This window comes from Zonotrichia leucophrys, chromosome 8 (genome assembly GCF_028769735.1).
Source record: "Zonotrichia leucophrys gambelii isolate GWCS_2022_RI chromosome 8, RI_Zleu_2.0, whole genome shotgun sequence".
Taxonomy (NCBI): Eukaryota; Metazoa; Chordata; class Aves; order Passeriformes; family Passerellidae; genus Zonotrichia; species Zonotrichia leucophrys.
Window position 1 is genome coordinate 30,426,449 of NC_088178.1, and position 27,352 is coordinate 30,453,800.

A 27,352-nucleotide genomic window follows, 5' to 3' on the forward strand; every position below is an offset into this window, starting at 1 on the left:
CTCAGACCATTCTGCTTCCCACCTCCCCTTCCTTTCATGATGGAGAACATCTATTTTTATGATTTGTACCGGTGCACTTGGCACTTCTGTGACATTTTCAACCTCTGCCTCTCAAAGTGCTTTGTAAGGGTGGCTACAAGGCACCTTACAATTTAAGATGGAAAAAACCCTGGCAGCAGCTCAGAGACAGATTCAGCTCTGCTCTGTTCAAATGAAGCCAGACCTTCCCTCTACCTGCTCTGAATTGCAAATACACCAAATTCCAGCTCCTTCTGCCTTAATATTCCTTTGTTTTCACTCACATTTTCTGTTTAAAATAAGTGTAATGTCGTTCCCGCTTTGGTAATGATCCCTCAAATATTAAATAAATGGCAGCAAAGGCTCCCTGTTATTTTGTGCCTGTTACATCTCTCCTGCAGGAATTCAGAACCTCTGACAACACTCATCATATGGGGAGCAGGTTCAGGAGGAAATTTCACGGAAGGAAGGCAATAATTGTGGGATTTGAGTGTAGGAGTTTTGTCTCTCTTTTATCACCATCAGAACAACAGAGCAGCACCAGAGCTGCACCACAAACACCTTTGGATCCAGCAGCACTGAAATCCTACCAAGGCACAGCTAAAAATCCCTCCCCAACAGCACCTGGGGGCCCTCTGGGGCAACCTCCACACTGAGCATCCATCACCTCTCACACTGCTCATTGTCTTCTCCAAGAGACTGCTCTGCCCTGCACCCACTGCCAGAGCCAGGTGGGACAGAGCCCTGGCACAGCCCAGCTCTGCAGCTCAGGCTGCTCCTGGGAATCACAGAATCACAGGATCACAGAATCACAGAACCACAGAATCACAGGATCACAGAATCACAGGATCACAGGAAGCTGTGCCTGTGCCCATTGTGCCTCTGCACCCACTGCCAGAGCCAGGTGGGACAGAGCCCTGGCACAGCCCAGCTCTGCAGCTCAGGCTGCTCCTGGGAATGTACTGAGAAATCTCTGTCCATGTTGGCAGTGCCCCCGTAGGGACTTGGGGCTGCTGCTGGGAGCAGGAACCAGAGTCACAGAATCACAGGATCACAGAATAGCAGGATCACAGATCCACAGAATCACAGAATAGCAGAATCACAGAATCACAGGATCACAGGATCACAGAATAGCAGGATCACAGATCCACAGAATCACAGAATAGCAGAATCACAGAATCACAGGGTCACAGGATTGCAGGATCACAGAATCACAGAATACCAGAATTGCAGAATCACAGGATCACAGAATCACAGGATCACAGGATCACAGGATCACAGGATACCAGAATTGCAGAATCACAGGATCGCAGGATCACAGGAAGCTGTGCCTGTGCCCATTGTGCACCACCACAGCAGGGAGGGTTAGCTGGGATTGCTGCCACAGCCCCCGATGCCCCAAAACACAGCACAGACCCCAATTACAGACCCCACGCTCAGAACTCGCGGCACGCCGAGCCCCGACGGGCACAGGGGCATCTCCAGGTGCTCAGGGGGAACAAACACTCTGCTCCTGTGGCTGTGGGACCCTCGGGGCTGGCAGGAAGCAAGCAGAGCTCTGGCCCCACGTCCCCGTTACTTACGGTTGAGAGGCAGGCTGGCATTGGTCGTCCCTAGCTTGTTGGCAGCGACACATGTATAGTTGCCAAAGTGCTCTTCTGTCACATTGGTAACAGTAAGAAGGGATCTTGTACTATAATTTTTAATAGTGATTCCTTGTTGACCATTGATCAGTCTAGAAAGCAAAAAGAAAATGTCTATAACTCATATACCACAACCGAGATTTATTTTATTTATTTTTTTATTCACCGCTCTCTTTTCTTTCCTGGTTTTACAGACAGCCCTGGGAGCATGGTGAGCTCTTTGTGAGCTGTGCTGAGCACAATCCCTGGCACTTTGGGGAGCCCTGGGGCTGGGGTGCTGAGGGGAACAGTGCTGCCTCAATGTCCTGCAGCTGAGAGAAAATAAACACCCACAGCCCTTCCTGCCTGCAGGAGCAGGGACACAAACCCCTGCATGCACAGCTTGGGTTTTAAACTGGGCAAAGCCAACTGGGAATTGAAATACCCCCTGGGGCAGAAAGGGGTGCTGGCAAGCCTTTCTAAGAGAGTCATTTCAAGGGGGTCTTTTCAGCCCCTGGAGTTTGCTGTGTGCTGTCACAGCTCTGGCTGGTGGCAGGGGAGGATTAGGAGCCAGGACTGTGCCCGTGGTTTTGTTTATGGGGCTCCACAGCTGCAAATGAGCCTTGCAATTAGGGACAAAACGCTCCAGCAGCACTGCTGAGGCAGCAGCCTGGGCAGCAGCAGGTAATGAAGCAGAGAAAAAAGCCAAATCAGGGCTCTTCTCACCCAGCTTGGAGCTGCCCACCCCAAATTCACAGGGAAAATGCAGGTGTGTGGATAGTGCTCCCAAAGCCGTGCCAGGAGCATTGCTGGGCACCAGGACAAAGCAGGAGAACCCATTTAATGATGTTGTCCTAGGCAAGCCACGTCTGATCAAACAAGGAGACGAGAAGGGGAACCGTGTTATTAAAAACTCGCCACAGTTATTACTCATAATTCCTTCCATTTCCCATACGGAGCGGAGTTTTGGATTAAGAATGCAATTTTTGTCGGCTATATTGAAGGATATAATCATATATCCTGGGAATTAGTGCCATCTTCCACCGTTCTGTCTGCAAACCTTGGCAAATCTGCCATTAATTGCACTTGTGGAGGTGAACGTTGCTGAATGTGGAGTGAGCACTGCTCATTGCCGTGGGGTGCCTCTGTTCCATCAGGGCCCTGCAGGTGCTGCTCTCACGGGATTTCTGCTCCCTGGGCAGCTGGTGCTGCTGTGAAGGACCCTGCTCCTCCAGCCCAGGGCTGGGGAGAGGCCGTGCCACACCCATGGGCATGAAACACAGAGAAACGGGATTGCAGAGCCTCTGTGCCGTCACCATGCCCTGTCCAGGGGACATCTTTGGGGATCTTTGCTGTCACCATGCCCTGTCCCAGGTGACATCTTTGGGATCTTTGGGCTGTCACCATGCCCTATCCAGGTGACATCTTTGGGCTGTCACCATGCCCTGTCCAGGTGACATCTTTGGGGATCTTTGGGCTGTCACCATGCCCTGTCCCAGGTGACATCTTTGGGGGTCTTTGCTGTCACCATGCCCTGTCCAGGTGACATCTGCCTCAAACAAGTGACAGTGCCTGCCTGCTGTGTCCCTGCAGCCCAGCTGGCACGGGGCTGGCACTGGGGGCCCAGGGCTGGGATCCTGGGGCAAACGGGGCTGGGCAGGGGTGCAGATGGATGAGAACACAATTCCCAGAGCAGGAGCTGCCCAGGGCTGCCTGTGTGCAGCTGGAGGAGCAGGAACTGTTCCTGGAGAATTTGCTGCTCTGTGCAAGGCTTGACTATGTCAGCACTGAGCTCACATTTATCATTTATTGTATAATCATTTATTATATAAGCGTTTATTATGTAATCATTTATTGCTGGGCCTCACCCAGTGACTGCCAGGCTGCAACAGCATCCTGAGGAGTGTGCAACAGCATCCTGGGGTGTGCACAACAGTGTTCTAAGTGTGCACAACAGCCCTCTGGGTGTGTGCAGCCACCCTGCACGCCCCTTCCCCCTGCTCTGTGCACCCAGGGCAGTGCCAGCCCCTCCTCACTGCAGGATGGCTCCCTGGCATCCCCAGCTCCCCCAGTGCCAGCCCCAGGCCCTGCCTCTGCCTCCATCCCAGAGCACCTGCACCGTGCTCTAATTGATGGAACCATGATAATGAGCTTTGCCATTCCACATGTAAGCCTTGTTTGCTTTGAGAGGGAAAAGGGAATGAATACTTTAATATTTCATTTAGGTGACTTCTGGGCTTCTTCCCTGTGGCTGTTTAATGTCTGAGCTCTAATTCCTGTTAGCCCAGCACACAGCCTGGATTCAGAGCTGGCACAGTGAAGCCATGGTAGCTCTGCACAGGGAATCTCCAATAATCTCCAAAGGCACACACATTCCTGACACCCATCCCTGGAAGGGCCCCTCGATCCACCCTGGAGCCCCCTGGCACAGAGGAAGGAGGTTGGAATGGAATCAACTTCAAGATCCCCCCCAACCCACCCATGTGATGCTTCTAGGACAGTTTTGAGATGATTTATTAACTTCTCCCCCAAATTTTCTCCAGCTCTCCCCACCCTGCGCACCAGCTCCTGTGGGAATTTGCTGAACAGAGCTCCTGGGAAGGCAGTGATTAGCAGAACCAGCCCTCCCTGCCTCAAAGAGCAATAACTTTAACTCAGTGCAGTCTGTTACTGCCTCTGTGTTTAGCTTTAATGGGTATTTTATGATGAGGTGATCCCTGGAGCCTGGGAATGGTGCTTTTGGATTCACATCAATCTCAGTAACAACAATGCAATTTCCACCCCCAAAAGCCTTGTTTCAGGCACTGCACACACACTTATGATTGCAGGGCTAACTCCCACTGCTAATTTATTGAACAATCTATCCCGATTTCTAACAAAGAGGAATCCCAGCCCAAGAGTATCTGACAAGAATGGGATCCTCTCTATTGTGTTAGCTGAGAATCCAGCAGGGTGTGCACTCCCAGGGAGCAAATTCAGCTGTGGAGCACAGTTGGAAATTATCTGCAGGGTAATGGAGATGCTCTCTGAGAGCTGAAAGCAGTGCCTGAGCTGGCCATGGCTCACCCTGAGCTAGCCAAGGTCCATCCTGAGCTGGCCAGTGCCCATCATCCAGAGGCAGAGGGAGACACTGGATCCAAAACCAACAAAAAACCACCTCTGGGTGGTTTTTAAGATTTTCTAAGCCTTCTGATGTTGATATTCCTGTAGCGAACTCACACGCTTTCTGTAAATAACTCATTGTTTTGCATTTCTTTATGGAGGAGGAGAATTTTGACAGACTGTTGGTTTGCGCAGTGTCATTGGAGAGGTGGCACTGTCACCCTCCAACCCACTGTCACTTTTGGAAATCCATAAATGTTGGAGTCAGAAAATACACTCCCCTTTTTTACCTTGAGAACAGTGGTGTGCACTTGTGGTTTTTTGTGTCCTACAGTGACAGTGGGTGTTTTCCCCTTTTCTGCAAGGGATGGGGCTCAGAGATCCCCAGCAGGAGCTCACAGGACGCCCTGAGCTGGAAGGGACCCCGAGGATCCCCAGAGCTCTGTTCCTGAAAGGATGGAGCACTAGATTGAACCCAGTATTTGAGCAGCAGGAGCCAGAAGCACAGAGCTTTCCTGCAGAGGTGAAACTCCACCAGCACAGGAGCAGAGGCACAGCCTGACTGTCCTGAAATGCTCTGCTCAGCCTCTCCTGCTGCTGCCATGGATGAGCTCAGCTCTCTACAAACAGAGAGGTGATCAGCATGCTGGGAGCTGCTAACTGAACCTGGAGTGCCCAAACCTGCTCTGAAATATTCCCTCAGAAAGGGTGTTTGTGCTGCAATGGCCCTGGGATGGGCACAGCAGCACAGCCACGGAAATGGGGTGCAGATGGATCTCGCCAGCACAGAGAAACACTCCTGTCCTTACAGGGGAGATCAGCTGCAGAGGAGCTGCAGGACACGGTGGGATGCCATGGCTCAGCAGAGGGAGGAGGACAGCAGCTCGTGCTGCAGGAGGGGAGCAGCTGAGGAGGGAGCTGACAGATGGCTTTCTGTGAAAAAGGGTCATTAATATTCTCCTGCCAGCTCCAGGTTTAACGGGATGTTCAAGCTGACAAACCCAGCGCTTGGAGGCTGGGAGATTCCTGAAGCTCCCCAGCTCCAAGGGACAATATCCACCTGCCTCTGCAGCCTGTGAGCCCAAGAGAAACGAGCTCCTGCAAAGGCCCAGAGCTGTAAAATGTCCTGCTGGAAAGCCAACACCTCCCTGTTTAATGAGCTGCCTTGGGAACAAAGGGGCTCTGCAGAGGTGCTGCTGCTGACCCACAAGGGCCCCACAAACCCAGAACACAGGGCAGGCTTCAGGGTTCAGAGCTCCCCTGACCCCTTGGCTGCAGCGACCTGCAGGGCTCACCCCAGGGAGCACAACCAGGGCACCACTCACCCTGCCTCAAAGCCTTGCTCTCAAAGGTGAGGAAGGCAAATTAAACAGAAATCCTCTTTGCAGCTTCTCCCAGTGCTTTCCTGGAGCTCCTTTGGATGTCGGGCTGTGCCATTTCCCCTGTGTCCCAACAGGAGCCACGGGGCAGCTCCAGCAGCCCCAAGCAGTGTGTACCAGGCACACTGGTACAAGCTCCAAGCACTGCTCCTGCTGCTGGGAAGGTTCTGGAATGGGCCCCCGGGGCAGCCCCAGCCTGGCAGCAGCCCTGGCACACGCGGGGTGGGCGAGCAGGGGCTACTTACTTCCTCTCTCCTTTGTACCACACAAAGTCCGGGGCAGGCACTCCTGCACCTTCGCACCGGATCAGGCCGTTCCCTCCAAGCATCACACCGCTGGATTTAAGTTCCTGAATTGTGGGGACAACTGCAAAATAAGAATTGTGAAAGAGATGGACATTGGCATCTGGACAGGCAGGTCACCCAACGCCGCTGCTCCTCTCGGCCCCTCCAGGGGCTTCGCTCCAGCTTGAGGCACGTTCCAGCACTGTGTGCGTCCGCAGAGGGAAAACATCCCACACTGCATGTCCTGCTGTGGTGCACATTGTACATCCCACACTGCACATCCCACACTGCACATCCCACACTGCACATCCCACACTGCATGTCCTGCTCTGGTGCACATTGTACATCCCACACTGCACATCCCACACTGCACATCCCACTCTGCACATCCCACACTGCACATCCTGCTGTGTGTGCCTGGTACACACTGCACATCCCACACTGCACATCCCACACTGCACATCCCACACTGCTCATCCTGCTCCATGTGTCTGGTGCACACTGCACATCCCACACTGCATGTCCTGCTCTGGTGCACATTGTACATCCCATACTGCACATCCCACTCTGCTTATCCCACACTGCTCATCCTGCTCCATGTGTCTGGTGCACACTGCAAATCCCACACTGCACATCCCACACTGCAAATCCCACACTGCACATCCCACACTGCATGCCCTGCTGTGTGTGCCTGGTGCACACTGCACATCCCACTCAGCACATCCCACACTGCACATCCCACACTCCACATCCACACTGCACATCCTGCTCCGTGTGCCTGGTGTAAAAACCCAGCTGAGATGTGGAGACACAGCAATGCAGTCCTGCAAAAAGCTGCTTTTCAGTCCCCCAGCACAGCCCACAGCATTCTTTAATTAGCCATCAGGGTTTAAATCCTGAGCACTGGGAAAGGCACAGCATCCCCCAGCACTGGGGGACCCTGTCACTGACAGGTCGCTGATCTCCTGCATCAGCTGCACGCACCCCCAAACCTCTGAGGTCTCAAACTAACAGAGTGAACCTCCAAAATTCTGAGCCAACCACAAATATCAGAGAAAAGTGATTTTCCCATCATTCCGCCGCACGTTGAGTTGTTTCAGTAAGTGCATTTTGTCTTTTTAAATAGTAAACACTCTAAATAGGAATAAACTTTTTGAGCTTAGAACTACAGACACAAATAAAGATGAAAAGCAATTGTCAGGTTTTCCAGTTACCAGCAGAAGGAACTGCCAGCTGAAAATAAAACACAGCAAATTCCTCAGGAAAGAGATTATCAAAGGCAACAACTGCCTCCTCCTGGAACTTTTTACATCCTCTGGTTTTAAACAATAATTTATGTGCATCATCAAAACGCTGTAAAAACCAAACCACATCACTTATAAATAAAAATCTGTTTATTTTTTCCCGAGCAGCTCTCCAGATGTTGCTCTAAGGTGTTTATGGGCCCGTGGAGCTCTGCCTGCCTCGCTCTGCTCCCCTCACATCGTGGTGCTGCTCCCCCAGCCCGGATCCAGGAGCTGAACCACTGAGTGCTGAGGGGCCCTGGGACCACCCCAGCCGAGCCTGGCCAGCAGGAGCTCTTGGAAAAGCTGGGGAGAAGCTCAGGAGGTGCTGGCTTGGATGGAGCTTGGTGGTGGCCACAGCAACACCTTCAGCCCTAGAGCAGCAGGGCTGAGTGACCCCTACCCATCCCCACCTCCTCCAGGTGCAAACCCCAAGGGATGGGATGGGATGGGATGGGATGGGATGGGATGGGATGGGATGGGATGGGATGGGATGGGATGGGATGGGATGGGATGGGATGGGATGGGATGGGATGCGATGGAAAAGTCTCCCTGAAGCACAAGGAGTTTTGGACAGGCTATTTCCACACCTGGAAACAGGTGCACACCAGGTTTTACCTGAGTGTGAGTCGATTATGGATCAGTGCAGCTATCTCAGCTCTGTAGCTGAGCATTGCTGTAATTACAGTAAACTGATTTGTTACCCCACCAAATCGCTTTGTAAATCTGAAATACTCAACGACTGAGCACCGCTAAGCCCTTGTGCAGCCTTATCTCTGCATCCCTGTCCTTTGCACTGCCTTCTGCATTGCCAAATCCTCTGTGGATCATCCCAGACCCTTCTGAGGGATTTTCCTTTGTGTGCTTTACCGTGGCAGTGCCCACACCAGCTCTGCAAAGGTTCCTGTCTCTAAATCCAGGGCAAGCCCTGCGTTAGCCGTTCCTTGGGAGGTGGTCAATGACACAATGGGATGTTTCCTGTGAGCCTCTGGGCAGTGACAGCCAGTCCCCCCTCAAGCAGGGCTCTGTCCCACTCTGCAGGAAGGGAACCTGCTGGGAGCACAGCTGCCATGGCCAGGGACAGCAAACACAGCCCTCAGCACAACCCCTGCTTTTAACCAAACTGGGACGGGGAGTTCCACCTGGGGCTAAAGCAGGGCTGCTGCTCCCTCCTCCATCCTCCCTCATCAGCCTCTCAGCCCTTGCCTCCAGCCTCCTCATGCAATGATTGCAGCAAACCAATCCATAAATCCATTAGCTTTCACCCGGGAACATCAACGATTGAAGGGGATAATACATGTGTAAGCAATTTGCATGACTCCTTCATAATCTGCATAAGAAATACAGATTGTTTTTGTTACTCCATAAAATCAACAGGGACACGTGAAACATTCCCACTCCTTGCCCAGGCTGTGTCAAAGATGTGACCCCTGGAGGAGCAGATAAGAGATGAGGAAGGCCTGAGTCACGTCCCAAGCCCCTGTTCCTCAGAGGCACCACCTTGCTGCTTCCCCCTGGGCCTGCTCACCTTCTCCTTGCTGTTTTGGGGTTATTTCTGTCTTGCTTGGCTGGCTGTTCTTTACACAAAGGCAGAACATCCCTGACAATGTGTTTCAGGATGAGCTGGTGCATAAAGCCCTGCAGCTTTCTGCTGCTTCATGGGCAGCTGGGATGGGGATGCCAGCTGCAGCCCAGCTCCAAATAACAATTCCAGGCTCTGCTGCTGGCTTGGAAACTACTGGAAAACTTCTGAGGAGGAAATTTTCTCAGATCTCCCTTTGAGGAGGATTTCAGCTCCTGTTTGTTCGGAACAAGAATGGAAATCAATGTTCCCTGCTCCAGGAAATCCCTGGTTAGTACAGGCATGGAAACACAAAGCGGAGATTGCTGGAGCCACCATCTCCTGGATTTATCACTGTCAGCTTATTTTATGGCTTTTACTCCAAAGACAAACTGTGGGGTGCAGCTGTGCTCCTGGAGCTCTAATTAAGGAGCCAGAAATCCATCAGCCCTGCAAGCCTGAGCAGCTGCAGGTGAGATCCCACAGCCCAGAGCTGCTGCTCACCTGCCCAGGGCTGCCCTGAACGGGCAGAGACAATCACAGGGAGCAGAAATGTGGTTAGAAAGAAGCTGGGGCTGGAGGGAGGAGTGGGAGCAGTGAGACCCCAGCTCCAGCCCTCCCTCACACCCCACAGCTGGAGCTTCTCCATGGCAGGTGTGAGGGAGGGATTGGTTCCTGCTGGGCACCCAGCACAAACAGCAATAAACACCAGCGAGGAAATCACGCCCTGGCTCAGGGATGGGCAGCAGCAGGAGGGAGGGAGGCTGAGGGAGGAGGGAAGGGGTGCCAGCCCCCCACTGCTCCCAGGGCAGCGTTACCCAGACAAATCAACGGCCGAGAGAGACACCGCAATAAAACCTAACAGGGATCTTAACAAGCAAACCTGGCGTAAAACTAATAATTTAAAATGTATTTGTCATTTCTGGGTCCGCTAAATAACGGTTAAATAAAAGGGTAGAGGGAAAATGTGATTATCCGTGTCTGTCAGCAGCGCCGGCTCCTGTGACTCAGATCCGGAGGTTTCTGTCCCCACAGTGGCTCCTTGTTCAATCCCCTCCCGTGGCTCATCCCTGCCGAGCAGGGCACTTCAAACCAAGCCCAATTCCTGCCTTGGAAATGAGTTACAGGAACTGCTGGGTAGCAATTTCCCCGCGGGCTCTAAGTGCCTTGCTGGGAAAGGCTTTTGGGGCGGGGGCTGGAGCCGTGCAGAGCATCCCCATGTCCTGCACGTCTGTCTGTCCCTGGGACACGGCTGGCAGGGACTGCTGCTGGCCACAGCTCACATTTACTGTCCCCAAAACACAGATCTGTGCACCCCACTGCAGGGGCTTGAAGGTTGCAGTTTATTGCAGCCCTGAGACACATGAACAGTCTCTGTTTCGCCCGCATGGTCAAAGAATGAGTTGCAGTTCTTCATTTCTCGCTCTCAGAGTTGTTTATTGTATCTTATGTATAAAAATTTTTCTCTCTGACCTGCTGAGGTGCATCCAGCAGGACAGTTCCGGGCACTCTGCCTGCCCTCGGGGCAGTGTTATCTCTTTATACTACAAACTGTGTATAACATATTTATAATTATAAATATTCCAATACCCATCACTCATGTTAGACAGTGAGCTTCTACTCTAAACCAATCCCAAAGTGCCAACATCACAGCAGAAGATGGAGGTAGAAAAGAAGAAGGAGAAAGGCTGGACACACCCAAGTCCCTCCATCTTGTCCCCAAAACCCCTATTCTAAAAACCCCAAAATCTACTTTTTCACCCAGTGATAATTTTATTATTACACTACTTAAACTTCTGTGGCTTTCAGGTCCTCGTACAAGGCTGGCAACTTGCTCCAGGGGTCATCATCAAACCCACAGGTGCTCTGGGCTCTGACAGCAGGGAGGAGGGCTGGGCTCAGCACGCCCCAGAGCTGGTGCCAGGTGTCCCCAAGGGTTTGGTGTCACACCTGGGACCCACACAGGTGTCACCCCACACACAGCAGTGCCCAGACCAGGCTGAACGGGACCTGGGCTATGGACGGGGTCCCTGCCACAGCAGGGCTGGGGTGAGATGGGATTTAGGGTCTCTCCCAACCCAATCAGTCCCTGGTTCTCACTCTGCATCTCCCCAACACCTTCTCATGGAAACCCAAACTTAACCCCTGAGGTTCTGCTCAAAATCAGCCCAAACACCTGTTGGACCTAGTCCCCATCCCAATACCTCCACTGTGCTTCCAAGTATCTAAAGAAAGAGTTAGACCCATGGCAATCCCGGGCCATGCAATCAAAACCAGCACAAAAACCTGTTGGATCCGGTCCCCAAAACCAGTTAAAGACCTGTTGGACATGGTCTCCATCCCAACTATCTCCATTGTGCTTCCAAGGGTCTAAAGGAAGGGTCAGACCCATGGCATTCTCAGGCCATGCAATCAAAACCAGCCCAAAAACCTGTTGGACATGGTCTCCATCCCAACTATCTCCATTGTGCTTCCAAGGGTCTAAAGGAAGGGTCAGACCCATGGCATTCCTGGGCACAGGGAATGCTCCAGCCCCAGCGCCAGCAGGTTTCCTCTTTTAACATTTTAATGAGCTTCGGGACTTTTAGGCACATTAGTTATGTTGCCCTAATTACTCATTATAATTCTAATGTGCATTTTATATTTAATTACAATGCTTATAAAGATTTGGTATGGACAGTAAATTATTATAACTAGCATGTGCATAATGATTACCAGCTGAATTTATTAACTTTTACACGAGCATTCAGGGCTGGAAACTTCCAATTTCACCTTTGTGAGCCCCCATATTGTCTGATTAAACCAACATTTCTGTGGCATTAATTGTAAATGTCAAGAAAAAAAAAAGATCTTTTATTTTCCCTGTTTTCATCAGCTTTTAATTTGGCATCCTAATGCCATCTTTTGTAAGTGAAATTGCTTTCCAGGGTGTTAAGATAAAAAATTCCAGGTAAGAGAGCAGGTTTTCTGAGATGTGTTTTGTGCTCAGAAGAACAGATATCAGCGATATTCAAATATATTCTTTTCTGTATACACACCCTCCGAGTGTTTTACCAACGCAGTAACAAGCCAGACAGCGTTACTTGTACTTTAAATAATTAAGATGGGCTTTCGACACTCTGGATTATTTAATTTTTCTAATTTATTCAGCGCAGCAGCCCTCCCTCTACCCAGATTAATGGAGTGGTTTCATAATGGCTCCTCATGTCAGAACCTTCTCTGCCGTGCAGAAACATTGGAGAGACACAGCTGGAACAACCACTGGGCTCAGCAAGTTGCAGGCTGATTTATTCCAGCTTTTCTCCATCACTTATCAGCATCTGGACTCGCTGCCATCCTGACACACGCATTTCCATACATTGTACATGCAAACACAGGAGATGGGGGAAGAATTCAGTTCTGGATGGAACACAGGCGCTCTTTTGAGCTTTTCACTGAATACCAGGCTGGTTTGGGTTGGGTGGGAGCTTAAATCCCATCCAGTGTCACCCCTGCCATGGCAAGGACACCTCCCAATGTCCAGCCTGGCCTTGGGCACTGCCAGGGATGCAGGGGCAGCCACAGCTGCTCTGGGAATGCCATCCCAGCCAGGAATCCCTTCCAATATCCCCAATATCTAAATGTGTCTTCCTTCAGCTTTGCCTTTCCCACCCAGCCCTTCCCTTTACCAGCCCTGTACTTTCAAGGTGGATTAATTGAACAATGGTGCCATGCCCTCATGGATTAACTGAACAATGGTGCCATCCCCTTGTGGATTAATTAATGCCCTCATGGATGAATTGAACAATGGTGCCATCCCCTCGGGAGAGAGCAGCCTCAGGCATTCCCTGGTGGGATCTGGGATGTCACAGGGATGTCACAGGGATGTCACATCTCCTCCCTCAGTCCAGCTCATGGATTGCACTGGAGCCCCCAAATCCCTGCCTGCTGAGCCATTTCTGGGTTTGGACAGGAAACCTCTCTGAGGTGCTGAGCACAAAGCTTATAACCCATGGGTGATTGGTATGTGGGTGGAAAACATCAGAGTGGCACTGCGGGGCAGGGACAGGGACAGGACAGTGCCACAGGGCCGTGCCAGCCTGCAGGGAGAGCTGGGCCTGGGCCTGGCTGGGAGCCCACACCAGGCCCTGCCTCGCTGCTTCCCTCCCTCCCTCCTTCCCTCCAGGGAAGGCACAAGCAATGGACTCCAACGGCTTCCAGGAATTGCTGAGAGCATCTTTTGGCAGCAAAGCTGAGGAGAAGATGAACTACAGCAAGCTGGTGGCTTTCCAAGGAAGGAAAGTTGGGAAGCAAGGAGCCAAGTCCCTGAGGGTAGGGGGGGATGCAGGCAGAGCCCTGCTGCAGCCCCACGGCCAAACCACCCCAGGGCACCTTCGTGGGCATAGGGACCCTGCTGGGGTCACCCTGCACAGTGCCCCTGCCATGGCCAAACCACCCCAGGGCACCTTCGTGGGCATAGGGACACTGATGGGGTCACCCTGTGCAATGCCCCAGCCCCAAACACCCATCTGGGGCCTGGCTGTGCCCCCCAAACCCAGCACAGCCACCAGCACACACCTGAGCCCACCCTGCAGCTCCCTGATGGATTTATTGGGATCACACCTGGGGTCGCAGCCAGCCAGGGGCTCCCAGAGGTGCCCCACACACTGGTTACCCACAGCAAACCTGCTGCTGCAGGGCCAGGCAGCACTGGGCCCAGCTGGAGCTCCCCAGGTGCAGGGGACAGAGGGAATTTGGCCCGGCAGAGCTGCAGCAGGGGATTTGCTGGGATGGGATGCAGCACTGAGAGTGCAGATCAGCAGGGAGGAGGAACCAGCTCCAGCCCCGCTCTGCCATGGCCAGCCTGGCAGCAATCAGCCAGAACTGCAGCAAAGCAGATTTGGGGATGGTGAGACAGAGCTGGAAGACTTTGCTTGAGGGACATGTCAAGGTGCTCTCGCTCTTTTCTCATTTTAGAATCTGACAGGGTGAGTGCTGACACCTGGACAGCAGCACCTGCCTAAGCCCTCAGGATCTTCCCTTCCCTTCCTGGGAATTTTGGGGTCTCTGAGGTGCTGGGATAATAAGCACCAGCCCAAATTTCTTCCCTGGTTTCTGTGGATAAACATGTTGTGTTTAAACTGAAATCCATTACTGAGCACAAAGCGGGAAATGAAGAATCCCACCCTCGTTATCTCCCAGCAGTGGTGGAACCCCCAGACCCACTCTGAGCTACAGAAGCAGGGACAGGGCTTCACTGGGGCTTGGGTAGAGCTCAGGAGCAGAGGCAGAGCTTTGTGCAGCACAGGGCTCCCATCCAGCTCGCTGAGATTGCATCCCAGGCTGCCAGGTGAGCCCAGCGCTGCTGCCGAGGCCAGCACTCATTACTGCCGATAATAAATGCAAGCATAAGTCACAGTTAGCACTGAACAGATTGTTTGGGGTTGCAAAGACAGCAGCTGTCACAGCTTGACAGCTTTCTTGTTAGTGAATCAGCTTTCCTGACAGTCTTTTTGATTGAAAACCCCTGTTCCCTGACAGAGTGTTGGAGCTGATGTACATATGTAGCTCATGAAGAATGAGAGGGAGCCATGAAAGGTCTCGAAGCTCTCGCTCTGTATTAAAAGGAGTTCAGTTTGCATAGAGGGAGGGCTGGGCTGCCCTCCCCAGCTCTGCTGGGAGGTGACAGGGACAGGGAGGTGACAGGGACACGGCCACAGCCTCAGGGGCTCTCTGAGAGCAGGAAGGGTTTCACTCTGGGAAGGGTCTGCGCTGGCACAGACATCTTTTATGGAAAATCCTTTCCTTAGGATTGTTCCTCCTGAGAAGCCTCAGGAACAAAATGCAAACACTGATTATCTGCTGCTGTGGAATGCAACAGGTGCATCTGTGATTGGTCTCATGGGGTTGTTTCTAATGAATGGCCAATCACAGCCAGCTGGCTTGGACAGAGAGCTGAGACACAAACCTTTGTTATCATTCCTTCCTATTCTTAGCACAGCTTTGTTTTAAACCACAAAAGCAAGAGGGGACTTCTCAAAGCCCCTGTGGCTCCCATCTGCTGCCTCCACCACACCTTTGCCACCGCAGCAGGTACTTGAACCCCAGGAAAAATCAGGCTGTAATAATGTCTTTACAGCACATTCCTAGTGCAGAGCCATTTCAAACTGCAATTACTGGGATAAAAACAACATGAAAAATAAAATATCAAGGGATGGGGAGTTGCACTGGGCTGACACTGCTCAGACCTGGCTTTTTGTGGCCCCAGCAGCTGCTCTCAGACCCCTCTGACCATTACCTCAAAGCTCTGCAAGGGACAGGAGCCCTCAGCCTGGCCCCACAGCAGCCAGGCACAATGCAATCACAGGCAGAAATATTGCTCTGCACTCTGTTGACTATTAGGAAATATTTTAAGTAATTGTTTTTTGCTGGAGAGTGATCTGGGCAGGGGAACACTCCTGGAAGCTCGAGAGCTCTCCATTAATTTTGGCTCTAGCCCGGAGTCTAACACAGCTCTGCTCCAAATTGCTGCTTCCAACGCAGCAGCTCTTTGGAGATGACTCATTTCCATTAAAGGCTCAATTTCCAGAGCTGTATTTTCACTGGTGGTTAAAGTGGGATCACCTGGAGGCCGGGGCTGGCAGGGGGAAAGGCACCTGCTGCAGGCAGAGCTGGCTGCCAGGGAGCCCCTGCCCAGCCCTGGGGGCTCCACAGCCCCAAATGGGACCCCAGCACCTCTGGGATGGGGGGAGCTGCACACAGAGCCTTCGGGGGGCCAAAGCCCTGCGGGGAGCACTGGCACAGACAGCTTTTATGGAAAATCCTTTCCGTGGGATTTCTCCTCCTGAGAGGCCTCAGGAACAAAATGCAAACAATGGTTATCTGCTGCTGTGGAATGCAACAGGTGCATCTGGGATTGGGCTCATGTGGTTGTTTCTAATTAATGGCCAATCACAGTCAGCTGGCTCGGACAGAGAGCCGAGCCACAAACCTTTGTTATCATTCTTTGCTATTCTATTCTTAGCTGGCCTTCTGATGAAACTCTTTCTTCTATTCTTTTAGTATAGTTTTAATGTAATATATATCATAAAATAACAAATCAGCCTTCTGAACCATGGAGTCAGATCCTCATCTCTTCCCTCATCCTGGGACCCCTGTGAACACCAGCACAGGAGCTCATTCCTGCTGCCCCCAGGAGGGGCTCCAGCAGACTCGGATGTACAGAGGTGTCCAGAGCCCCACTGGAACCTTCCTTTGGCTTAAAAGTGACAGCAAGAGTATGACAGCAGGTAAAACCTCCCCAAAACCCTTCTGTGCATTGTCCTGCCCACAGATCCAGGGGCTGGTGCCACACTTTCACCAGCCATGGCCTGAAAGCTTCACAAGGTGTCTTTGTAAAGCCCAGCAATACACTGATTACAGTATTTCCCACCCATTTTGGGGCACTGTCTCATGGCTGCTCCATCATCTCACAGAACCAGGTGGGGAATGATCTCCAAAGTCACCGAGTCCCAGCTGTGCCCTGTCCCCACCCTGTCCCCAGCCCAGAGCTCTGAGGGCACCTCCAGAGATGGGCACAGCAAACCTCTGCCAGTGCCTGATCCCCTTTCCATGGGGAACATTCCCTGATACCCAAACCACCCTGCCCCAGCTGCCTTTGCAGTGTTTCACATTTCCCAGACTCTGCACTGCATTGGTGTGTGACTCTGAACTCCATATAAATGTCAGCAGCTCTCCTCACAGCTCAGGCACACAGAACAATCCTTTTCCAGCCCAGAACCAAGGACACCACTGCAGCTTCAGCCCCAAAAGTGCAAACAATGGGGAATGGGGGAGAGAAACTGGGAGGGCGGGACTGCAGAACCTGGAGCTGGAATTGGACAATTAACTACAATATGGAAATGGAATAAAACTTGTAAAAGTGTTAGAACTCCTGACCTGGTGTCCATGCTGGGTGTAGCCATGGCCTGGCCCTTGCACTGCCCAAGGCGTTTCCTTTGAAAGCCTTTATTTAATAAATCCCCACTTTGTTCCTGTAACTTTGAGATGGTGATGCTCTCAGGGCATCAAAGATCCTGGCACCCTGGGGACAGCAGCCCTTGCTGTCCCTGCACACCTGTCCCACCCTGGCACTGCTGGCTCCCAACCAGCACCTCCTGGCAGAGCAGCAGAGGTTTCTCAGGCAGGTGTAAACCATCTCCTTATGTTTCAGGAGATCTGGAGGCTGACCCTGCAGCTCCTGTGGCCCTGCCAAGCCCCTGTGAGGAGCTGTGCCAGCACAGTGCCCCTGCCCAGCAGGGACAGCAGCAGCAGCAGCCCTGCCACACGAGCAGGGATGGGCAGGGGTCTGCAGGGACCTGCAGGGATCCACAGAGATCCACAGGGGTCTGCAGGAGCCACCCAGAGCTGGCAGAACCCCTGCACAATCCATCCCCCCCAAAGAAATCAATGGGAATTCAAGAGCCAAACTGCACTCCAGTCTCCAACCTGAATTACACTGTTTTAATCTGACTCCTGAAATGTTCATAAAAGCACCTGAAGGACATTAAATGGCAACCACTGCTTGATAGGACACTTCCTTCCCCACCAGTTGAGGGAAATGTTTTCTTCAATGCAGCAGCATTGCTCCTCACCAAGCAGTTGAGGTGGCTTTAATTGCCAGAGCAGCTCTCATCGAATTGGTGTGAGCTGTTTTCCATTGTGTTGCTATGAGATAGCACATCACACAGCTCACATAGGTTCTCAGCAATGAGGCCAGCTTGCAAATGAGCTAAATAACAATTTAGTCCTAATGGTGACCAAAAATAACAAGACAAAACCCAAAAAGCAAAAAGAAAAATAAAAACTTCAACTGATGACATTGTGCATTAACAAAACCTCCAATTTATAGGATTGCAGGAATTCTCCAAAGACCTTTATCTTATGTAAAAAACCAACAACCCAAACCTGTTATTTGCACTGGTTTCACCTGGAATATTTTGCTGGCAGCCTTTGACTGGGGCTTCAGCCAAACCCAGCTCTGCTGGCCTTGATTTAAACACACACAACCCGAATTTCCCCCAGGGCTGTGCTGCCCCCTCCCCTCCCTCAGCCCTCCCACCCTGAGCCCTCAGCCCCAGCTCCTGGTGATTCCCTGCTCCAGCTGCGTGGGATGGGCTGCAGGAAAGGTGTCCCCACACTCTCTGACTGCAGCAGGATCTCCAATGGGAGAGCTCTCAGGGTGCAGCAGCTGCACAGGGCACCATCTGCACAATCAGGGTGGTGTGGAGCAGGAGGAGCCAGCCAGGAGCTGGGCTGGGCTGAGAGAAGGACACACAGCCTTCCAGGAGAGCCTGCACAGCCACAGGAGAGCCTGCACAGCCACAGCCATCCCAAAACAGCCTGCACAGCCACAGGAGCACTTCCATAGCCACAGCCACCCCAGCCTGGCCATAGTGCCACTGTCCCATGCAGGAGCCATCCCTGTCCCCAGCAATGTGCCACCAGGCTGGCACTGCACAGTGCCGCTGTCCCCAGCAATGTGCCACCAGGCTGGCACTGTCCCATGCAGGAGCCACCGCTGTCCCCGCTCAGAGCAGCAGCCCAGTCCAGCTGTGCTCTCCTGCAGATGTTTTTGGCTGGGAGGAGCAGCAGGGAGGGCCCTGCACTGCCCACGGCTGCAGCAGCTGGGACAGGACCCCAAACACAGGGGCCAGCCCTCTCAGCTGCCTTCCCACAGCACCCCAGAGCCTGGTGGCACCCAGGGCAGGCTGGGGCCGAGCCTGGCACAGCTGGCACGGGCAGGGGCAGGGCTGGTGGTGCCTGGGGATGTGCCCAGCAGCACCCACACACCCCAGAGCAGGGCAAACCCCCCTGGGCACGGAGCCCCTGCTCTGCTCCATGGAGAGAGCCAGCCACAAGCAGAGTGCCAGGAGCCCCCAGTGCCACTCTGTGCCCCCAGTGCCACTCATTCCCCTCTGGAATGCTGCTGAGCCCTGGGGAAGCAGCAAAACCCCTGGGAGTGAAGCCTGGCTCCTAAGGCCAGGGCTGACTTTAACCCCAAACTTAGGGATGTAAACATGGAGCAGCAAATCAGGAGCCATTAAAACCAGAAAGAATCAGAGTTCTTGGTTTCTGCTTTGAGATAACCTCCCCCTCCTCCCCTCTCTTTTATTAAAGTGGGAATTAAAATTAAATTGCTCAGAGCAATTTTAGACTTGGTGCCAAAGCAGAGGAGGACTGAGACCTCCAGAAAATATGTGGGCTTTGCCTTCACACTTAATAATTTAACCGAGGCAATTTTCCTTCTTGGATCCAAACTCAAGACCCTGCCCAGGAAATGCTGATCCCGGGTCAGGAATGGGGCACACCTCCTGGGCAAAGTCTCAGTGCCATGTCCCAGGGACTGGCAGCCCAGCAAGCCCCAGGTCCTGCAGGGCTTTTCCCCAGGAGATTTAAGGTTACAGATTTAATTAGGCCAGCGTGGCTCATACGGGATGTCTGATTTCAAAGTAAAATCGCAGCATTATCCATAATGTTATGCAAAGCACCATAGCAACAGCGAGGAGCCTTCGAAGAAATGCTAATGAGGGGAGAAATGCTAATGAGGGGAGAAATGCTAATGAGGGGAGCTGTTCAGCACAGCCCGGCCTGGCCAAGCGAAAACAAACACCCCACTTAAAATTCCTAACGAGAACTCACACATCCCTGCACCAGAAAAACCCCACTGCCAGAAATGCCTTATCCAAGCATCCCAGAGAAATTCCTGACCAAGCTATCCCAGAGAAATTCCTGACCAAGCTATCCCAGAGAAATTCCTGATCAAGCTATCCCAGAAAAATCCCTGATCAAAGTATCCCAGAGGAATCCCTGATCGATCAAAGCATCCCAGAGGAATTCTTTACCAAACCATCCCAGAGAAATTCCTGATCAAACCATCCCAGAGCAATCCCTGATCGATCCAAGCATCCCACGGGAAGGGCACAGGACCTGCCTCTGTAAGAGACCCCCAAACCCCACCGGGCTGGCTGAGAGCTCCTGGAAGGGCTGGGACATCCCAGGGAATGAGGAACCTGCTCCCAGCACACAGCCCCAGGCTCCAGAGGCACAGGAAAACCCAATGAGGTTGGGAATAAAGCACCTAAAACCCAAATTGAAATGATTTGCTGAAGGACACAAAGCACGTGCATGAAAAGGGAAGGGCTAAATCACAGGATCTGCTGAGCTGAGGGATCCATGAGGATCGTGGTCCAGCCCTGAGCCCTGCACAGGACACCTCCACAAGCTTTTCCTGAGAGCATTTCCAGAATCATTCCAAACACAGAATTTCACCAACCCAGTGACCCCAACCCTTTGGTTTGTGCCCCAGGTTAGGACAAGGCAAGAACAACACAGTGAACACCTGGATAAACCAAACTGATTCGAGCTAAATCAGCCCAATGAGGCTCAGAAACTTCCTAAAAGGCTGCATTAAGCAAATGCAGGGCTGCAGTTGAGTCCTGGGCAGGCGGCACAGCTTTGCCAGGGTGAAGCCGTCCCAGGCAGGCACGGAGTGCCAGGCACAGCCCTGTCAATGCTGTGACAGGGCTGTCAGAGCACCTGCAGCACGTGAGGAGAACAGCTTGGCCAGCAGGATCCCAGCGATGGACTGGGCAGCCCAGCACTGCAGCTGGGCTCACAGTGCCTTCAGGTGGGCACGGGCTGTGCCAAGCCCTGCTCTGCTGGGCAGGGCCCAGGGACCCAAAACCAGAGCTGAGGACCCCAAAATCACCCAGGGAAATGGAAAATGTACCCTGAAAACTGGACAAAACCACCCAGGAACGAGTTCAGAAACATCCTTTCCCTCCCCAAAGCCACCACTGGGTCTTGATTCAGTCAAGTTTGACAGCTCCAGCTGCAACAGAGCTGTCCAAGGTACAATTACAGGCAAACTGACCCTTGACACGGATTATCCTAACAAAAGGGAATTCTGCAATGCCACTCCGCTGTAAACCCACATTTTCTATTTATTTAGACAGCTGACACTTTGAAATAAATGCAAATAAATGCCAGTTTCCTGAGGCACACATCCCATTCCTCATCCCCTCGCTGTGGCCTCAGCTCTAGTGGAAATTCTAGGATTTAGCAGCTGCCTTTGATATTTTTTCAAGCATGACAGTAATAGAGCAGGAGAGAACGAGCAAAGTGACAGTAGCACCTGGAGAGTTTCAGACCAGCTTTCAGATGACACATTAAATCCACACACTGGTTCATTCAAAGCAGGGTTCAATATTATAATCTATAAATCAGTATTTGCTTTGCAAAATGTAATGGAAAATGCTAATAGGATTTACTTGTGCAACGAAATTGGATTACATCTTATCTATTTTAACTTGATTTGGTGGAGCATTCCTTCAGCACCAACCAGCAGCTCCAATGGCTCCTCTCCATTTCTGCCTCCCCAGACTTTTGGGATTCAGGCAGATTCTCAAGCCACCCTTATTCCAAGGGAAATTAGGGAGGGCAGACACAAACTGAGTAGAAAATGCAGCTGCTGGTGTATGGAGCAGTGTAATGAACCCCCTGTAAGCCATTAGAGCCCCCACGTGTGCCAGGAGCTCCGTGTGTGTGCAGGGCTGGAAGATGCCCAGCCCAGAAAGCTGAGTTTCACAGAGTCATTTACACCTGGGCATTTTGTGTCCCTGCCTGGGAGACTGAACAGCCTCTGTGTGCCATGAACACCCAGGTGCCAACAGCGCCCTGCACCAGGAGGGGAGCCCTGGATGGCACCAGGAATGCAGTCATGGAATGGCACCAGGAGTACAATAATTGAATGGCACCAGGAGCACCATCATGGACTGGCACCAGGAATACAATAATTGAATGGCACCAGGAGCACCACCATGGACTGGCACCAGGAATAGTCACAGAATGGCACCAGGAGTGGGTGAGAGAAGCAGCAGAAGAAAAGAGAACACAGAATTTGTTTAGGTTGGAAAAGCCCCCCAAGACATCAAGTCCAAGCTTCCCCCAGCACTGCCAAAGGCACCACCAACCCACATCTACAGGCATCAAATAAAAGGAATTTATGGGGAGGGAGCCTTGCTCTTACCAGCTTGTTGTGAAAATGAAGTGCCACTGCATTGGTGCCCCTGGAGCACCATCCAGCTCCTCCAGAAGCGTCACTGCAGTGTCCCCCAAGGAGCCCTGGCCCCATGAACCACAGCAGTGTGGGCAGCAGGGAATGCCCAGGGGACAGCAGTGGCCCCACAGTGACAGGGCATGAGGGGCTTTGCTGCCACAGCAGCTGGGACAGGGCCTCTGGGGGAGACACAACGCTGACATCTCATATTTGTGACCACTAAAGCTGCCACAGTGACTCCAAAACCAGAAACAAATCACACACTGGGTAATTGAGGTTAACCAAAGAAAACTGTCAGAACAAACAAGAGAAAGTATTCACATTGTCGTGCCTGAGTTTTCTCACAAGTTGGAGGGGAAAAGAACATTTCATATCACGCTGAGTGCTCGATCAGACTCAGACCCAGGCTGGGAGCACGTCCCTGGTGTGGAGATCCCAGCAGGTCAGAGCTGCTGGTGGCACCAGCACCCAGCAGGTCCCCACAGCAGGGTCCCTCTGTCCCTCCTTGGGGAGCAGCTCACACTCCATGGGGATCAGGCCCCATCCAGGGACCCAGGCAGAGCTTCTCATCACCTCACATCACTTACAGCATCACCACAACGACAGAAACCAGAAGGGCTCAGCCCAACACCCAGAGCAGCCACCAGCAGCTGTCAGGTCATCACCCAGAGTGACAGTCTCGCTTGGTGACAGCCAGGTGACAGAGCAGAGCCCCCTCAGCCGCTGCGACCAGGCCAGCAGCTCCAGCCTGCTGCTGCACCACACGGAGGCAATAACAAATGGCAGCACTTACAGTTGACTGTGACTTTGACTTTCCTCACGTCCGGCACCGAGACGTCGTTCTCCGCGCTGCACTCGTACTCCCCAGCCTGGTCCCTGGTGATGCCGTAGATGTCCAGGTACTGCCCGCTCTCAAAGGGCTTGGCTGCAATGAGATAGCCACAGGAGGAGATTACTGCAGGCTGGGCACACAGCCCCTGAACCCAGCATCTGCACAGCAGAGAGCTTGACACGCTCGGCCACTGCAGCAGCCCCAGCTCCAAGGGCAGGTGACACCCCCAGACTCCTGGGGCTGGCCAGAGGCTCTCTCTGACCCAGCTCCACAGAGAAGCTCAACAGCCCTGAGATACACCAGGGTAATTTGTACCTGATGGCTGCCACAGAACAGAGCTGGCTGCCCCAGAAGTGTCCCAGGCCAGGCTGGAGCACCCTGGGACAGGGGAAGGTGTCCCTGCCATGGCAGGGTGCACAAGATGAACTCTAAATGACCTCCAAACCAGCCCAGCACTGCACCATTCCTGCCTCCAGAGCTCAGCATCCCTGATGGTTTGCAGAGCCCAGCCTGCCCTGCAGGATGGAGCACAGCCAGCCCAGGGCCAACTGCAGGGACCAAAGCCACCCCTGGGGCAGCTGATCCCAGCCAACAATTAACTGGATCCAGTAATTAACAGCTCTCCTTGGCCACAGGACCCAGAGGATCTGGGTGTCACACAGGAATAAGGACAGGCAGAGATCTCCCTGCTGGGAGAGGACAGAGAGCCACACAGAAACACTGGTGTGTGTGCCTTCTCTGTGCCCTGGAACACACTGGGAATTGCTCACAGCCAGGAACGCTGACCCAGCTCAAATGGAACCCATCAGGAATTGTCCCAGAACACTGACACAGCTCCAGGAACACTGGAACCCATCAGGAATTGTTCCAGGAACACTGACCCATCTCCAGGAACACTGGAACCCATCAGGAATTGTTCCAGAACACATCTATCCCCCCTGACTTGGGGCACAGGTCCTTCCCCAGCCTTCCCCTGCTGTTCCCACCTGGCAGGGAGTGTTTGGTGTCCCTCACCTGGAGCTGCTCCTGCTCCCAGCTGTGCTCACAGCCTCTCCATGGCCAATTTTCAGGTTTGGGTTCCTCACAAGGCGCTCACCACACCACAAACCCCAAAAAGATCAGTGCCATCATTACTGCAGCACAGCTCTCACAGCAGCCACCACCACAGGTGCTGGAAATTATAGGTCTGAGGGTTTAAAAGCTTTGCTGGAAGTGTTCTCCCAGCCTGAAAGCCTTTAATTGGCTGTTAATAACTGTGCCTTGGGGAGCTCTGGAAAAACCCACGAGGGCAGCAGGGACAAGGCAGAGCTGCTATGTCCTGGCCATCAAGGGGTGAATTATTGGTGCATCTGCACAAGCCTGGGCTTGGCTGCCTCTGGAAAGAGGGGAAACGTTGGGTTGGCTCTGATAATTGGAGCTCTGGACATATCTCCCGAGACCCACACGCTGCTCCTTCAAAAGTGCAACATTTCTCAGGTAAAAATGAGCTGATATCTGTGGGAATAAGCTCAGCCTGCATTTAAAACCCTCATTTTCATTGCATTCTATTAGTTATTAATGAGTTCATCTGCCTTTATTGAAAAGCAAGAAATGCTTCCCATTTATCATAAAACTGTCAAAAAGAAAAAGATCCTGCTCGTTTCTGTGCCACACTTTTGGGCAGTTTTAGTTTGTATCTCACTGAGATTTTGATCTCACTCTTGTCCCTCAGTTCCTCCACAAAGCCCCAATTATTTGACCATCTTAGGTGGAGTATTCTTCTCCTGACAAGTGTATTTTAAAGTGAATTCTGTAAAGGATTTCAAGAAGGCCAGAGGATTTCTAGGAATGCCTTTAATTGCTCCTGAAGGGATGCTCAAAGGTCTGCAATGTCGTGGTAGAAAGGGCCCTTTCTGAGGGACACCCCAGCTGCAGGGGAATGTCACCTCACCAGAGCAGTGGCTCTGGCACTGATGTCACTCAATTGGAGCCTGATACCAACCCTCCCAAGGCCGGTACCTACCAGTCCTGTTAAAAAGAAAAGGCCAAAATCCCCATAACTGAGCCCAGAGGACATGGCCTTTTCCACACAGAGCTGTGGCTTGGGAGGTCGTGTTGGGAGTGATTTTATTGCTGATCCAAAGGCAAAGGGAGGAATCCCACCCAGCCGTGTCCATTGAGGGCTCGGCTGTCTTTAAACTGTTAATTAATCCCCATGTTTGATAGCAGGCACCATTGATTTAATGACAAGCCATGCCTTCATCAGCTGAACAATCCCTCCAGGATAACCAGCGGGCTGTGAAATTCTTATCAAACACTCATAAAAGCCCTCATCTCCCCGAGAGGCTGCAGAAGGGCTGACCCAGGCAGGCCACCAGCCGTGCCCCATGAATGTCACTGCTCCCTGCAAGGGCTGCTGGGGGAGCCAAGGCCACCTGAGCCATCCCACTGACACAGACATCCTTTATGGAAAATCCTTTCCTTAGGATTGTTCCTCCTGAAAAGCTGTGAGGCCTCAGGAACAAAATGCAAACAATGGTTATCTGCTGCTGTGAAATGCAACAGGTGCATCTGGGATTGGGCTCATGTGATTGTTTCTAATTAATGGCCAATCAGAGTCAGCTGGCTTGGACAGAGAGCCGAGCCACAAACCTTTGTTATCATTCTTTTCTATTCTTAGCTTAGCCAGCCTTCTGATGAAACCCTTTCTTCTATTCTTTTAGTATAGTTTTAATGTAATATAAATAATATATATATTATTATAAAATATAATATTTTATTTTTTTATATTTTATTATAAAATATAATAAAATAATAAATCAGCCTTCTGAACCATGGAGTCAGATCCTTGTCTCTGCCCTCATCCTGGCACCCATGAGAACACGGTCACAATCCCATGTCCCAAGGCATGCAGGTTTTGGGTGTTTTCCAGGGAATATTGCTCATCCATGCCTCCAGCTGACCAGAGCTTCCTCCAAAGGTGTGCCCACGTGCCTAACATTTTTCCTTTTTAATGTTAAATTAAAATATTAATTTAATGTTAATATTTTAAAGGGGGCAGAGCAGCTCCTCTCTGCTGAGATCCACAGTGCACAATTGCTCTGGTCTGGAGGAAAACAACAGCAATATCCTCCCCAGCTGGGGGAAAACAACACCAACATCCTTCCCCAGCAATACCTGCTCCCTGCTTGGGAGTCAGCAAGAAAAAAGAACCAAGCCAGAAACTTCCTTCTAAAACTTCCAGCTTTAAAGCCATCTGTAAGCAGGAGAGGGAGCATTTGAAGGGTTGGCCCTTTGTACACAGGCAAAGCCCTGGAAATCCGATAATAATTCCTGTCAGCTGGGGATTTGCAGGCTGGACATGCAGGTTTGAAGCACTGGCACTCCAGCAGAGCCCTCCTCCTCTCTGCCAGGGGCTCTGACAGGGCTGGGTTTGCTGCTCGGGGTTTGGGGAGGCTTTGCTCAATCCCTCCCTCAAACAGCAGCAGTGCTCTGCACCAGGCGTTGGTGGCACACGGCAGAGCTGAAGTTCTGCCCTGGCAGAGCTTCATCCTTTCACATTCTGCCTCCACTGCTGAACTATCGATGCTGCACTTTGCTGGGAAATGTCAGAACAAAATAAGTAATACCTGCAATTTATTCGGGTGACATTTCAACAATACAGATTTGGAGATTACAACCCGCAGCCCCGATGCTGTTACGCTGAGTGGGGAGATTTGCTGGATTTACATAATGGGGCTGTGTAATGAATATTTATAGAACGCCAGCATTTACATAATGACTGCAAGTTAAACATGCACAATAAAGATTCTGGGCCAATAATTTACGGACTAAGTTTAAAAATCACCTTGAAATGCATTTTATTTTTATTCCTACGAAAGGTTCAATTTATCTCTTGTTCAGAAAAATTGAATCCGACCTCATGCGAGTCGAGGCTGTGTTGATGTAAATCATGATCATATCCTGGAATTAGTCTACATTGAGTCATTTGTATTCAGAGATTTCAGTTCCTTATCTTTTAGCAGCAGCTTTGACAAACAATTTGAGAATATTCTAAATATGCTTGGTTAATATAATTTAGTGCTGGATGGGAGATGCGCTGCCTGCCCGGGAGCCTCATTAGTGCCGCTGGGAATTACAGCCAGAACGGGCAGGAATTAGCAAGTGCAGATGAGGCTGAGGGAGGAGAGGAGCTGCAGGCAGAATACCAACAC

The 27,352-nt window shown here is 51.8% G+C and overlaps 1 protein-coding gene across 4 annotated transcripts in view; it reads right to left on the reverse strand.

The window, feature by feature from the left end:
• Positions 1–27,352, reverse strand: part of NEGR1 (neuronal growth regulator 1) — a 152,392-nt gene that overhangs the window by 39,373 nt on the left and 85,667 nt on the right. For 3 of the 4 annotated variants that reach the window (XM_064719927.1, XM_064719925.1, XM_064719926.1), the window contains exons 4-6: positions 23,121–23,252; positions 6,367–6,487; positions 1,602–1,753 (exon numbers count right to left, since the gene is read on the reverse strand). In XM_064719927.1, coding sequence (XP_064575997.1) covers positions 1,602–1,753; positions 6,367–6,487; positions 23,121–23,252 — 405 coding nt within the window. The remainder of the gene's footprint in view (positions 1–1,601; positions 1,754–6,366; positions 6,488–23,120; positions 23,253–27,352) is intronic. The other variant, XM_064719928.1, reaches the window with a different exon arrangement.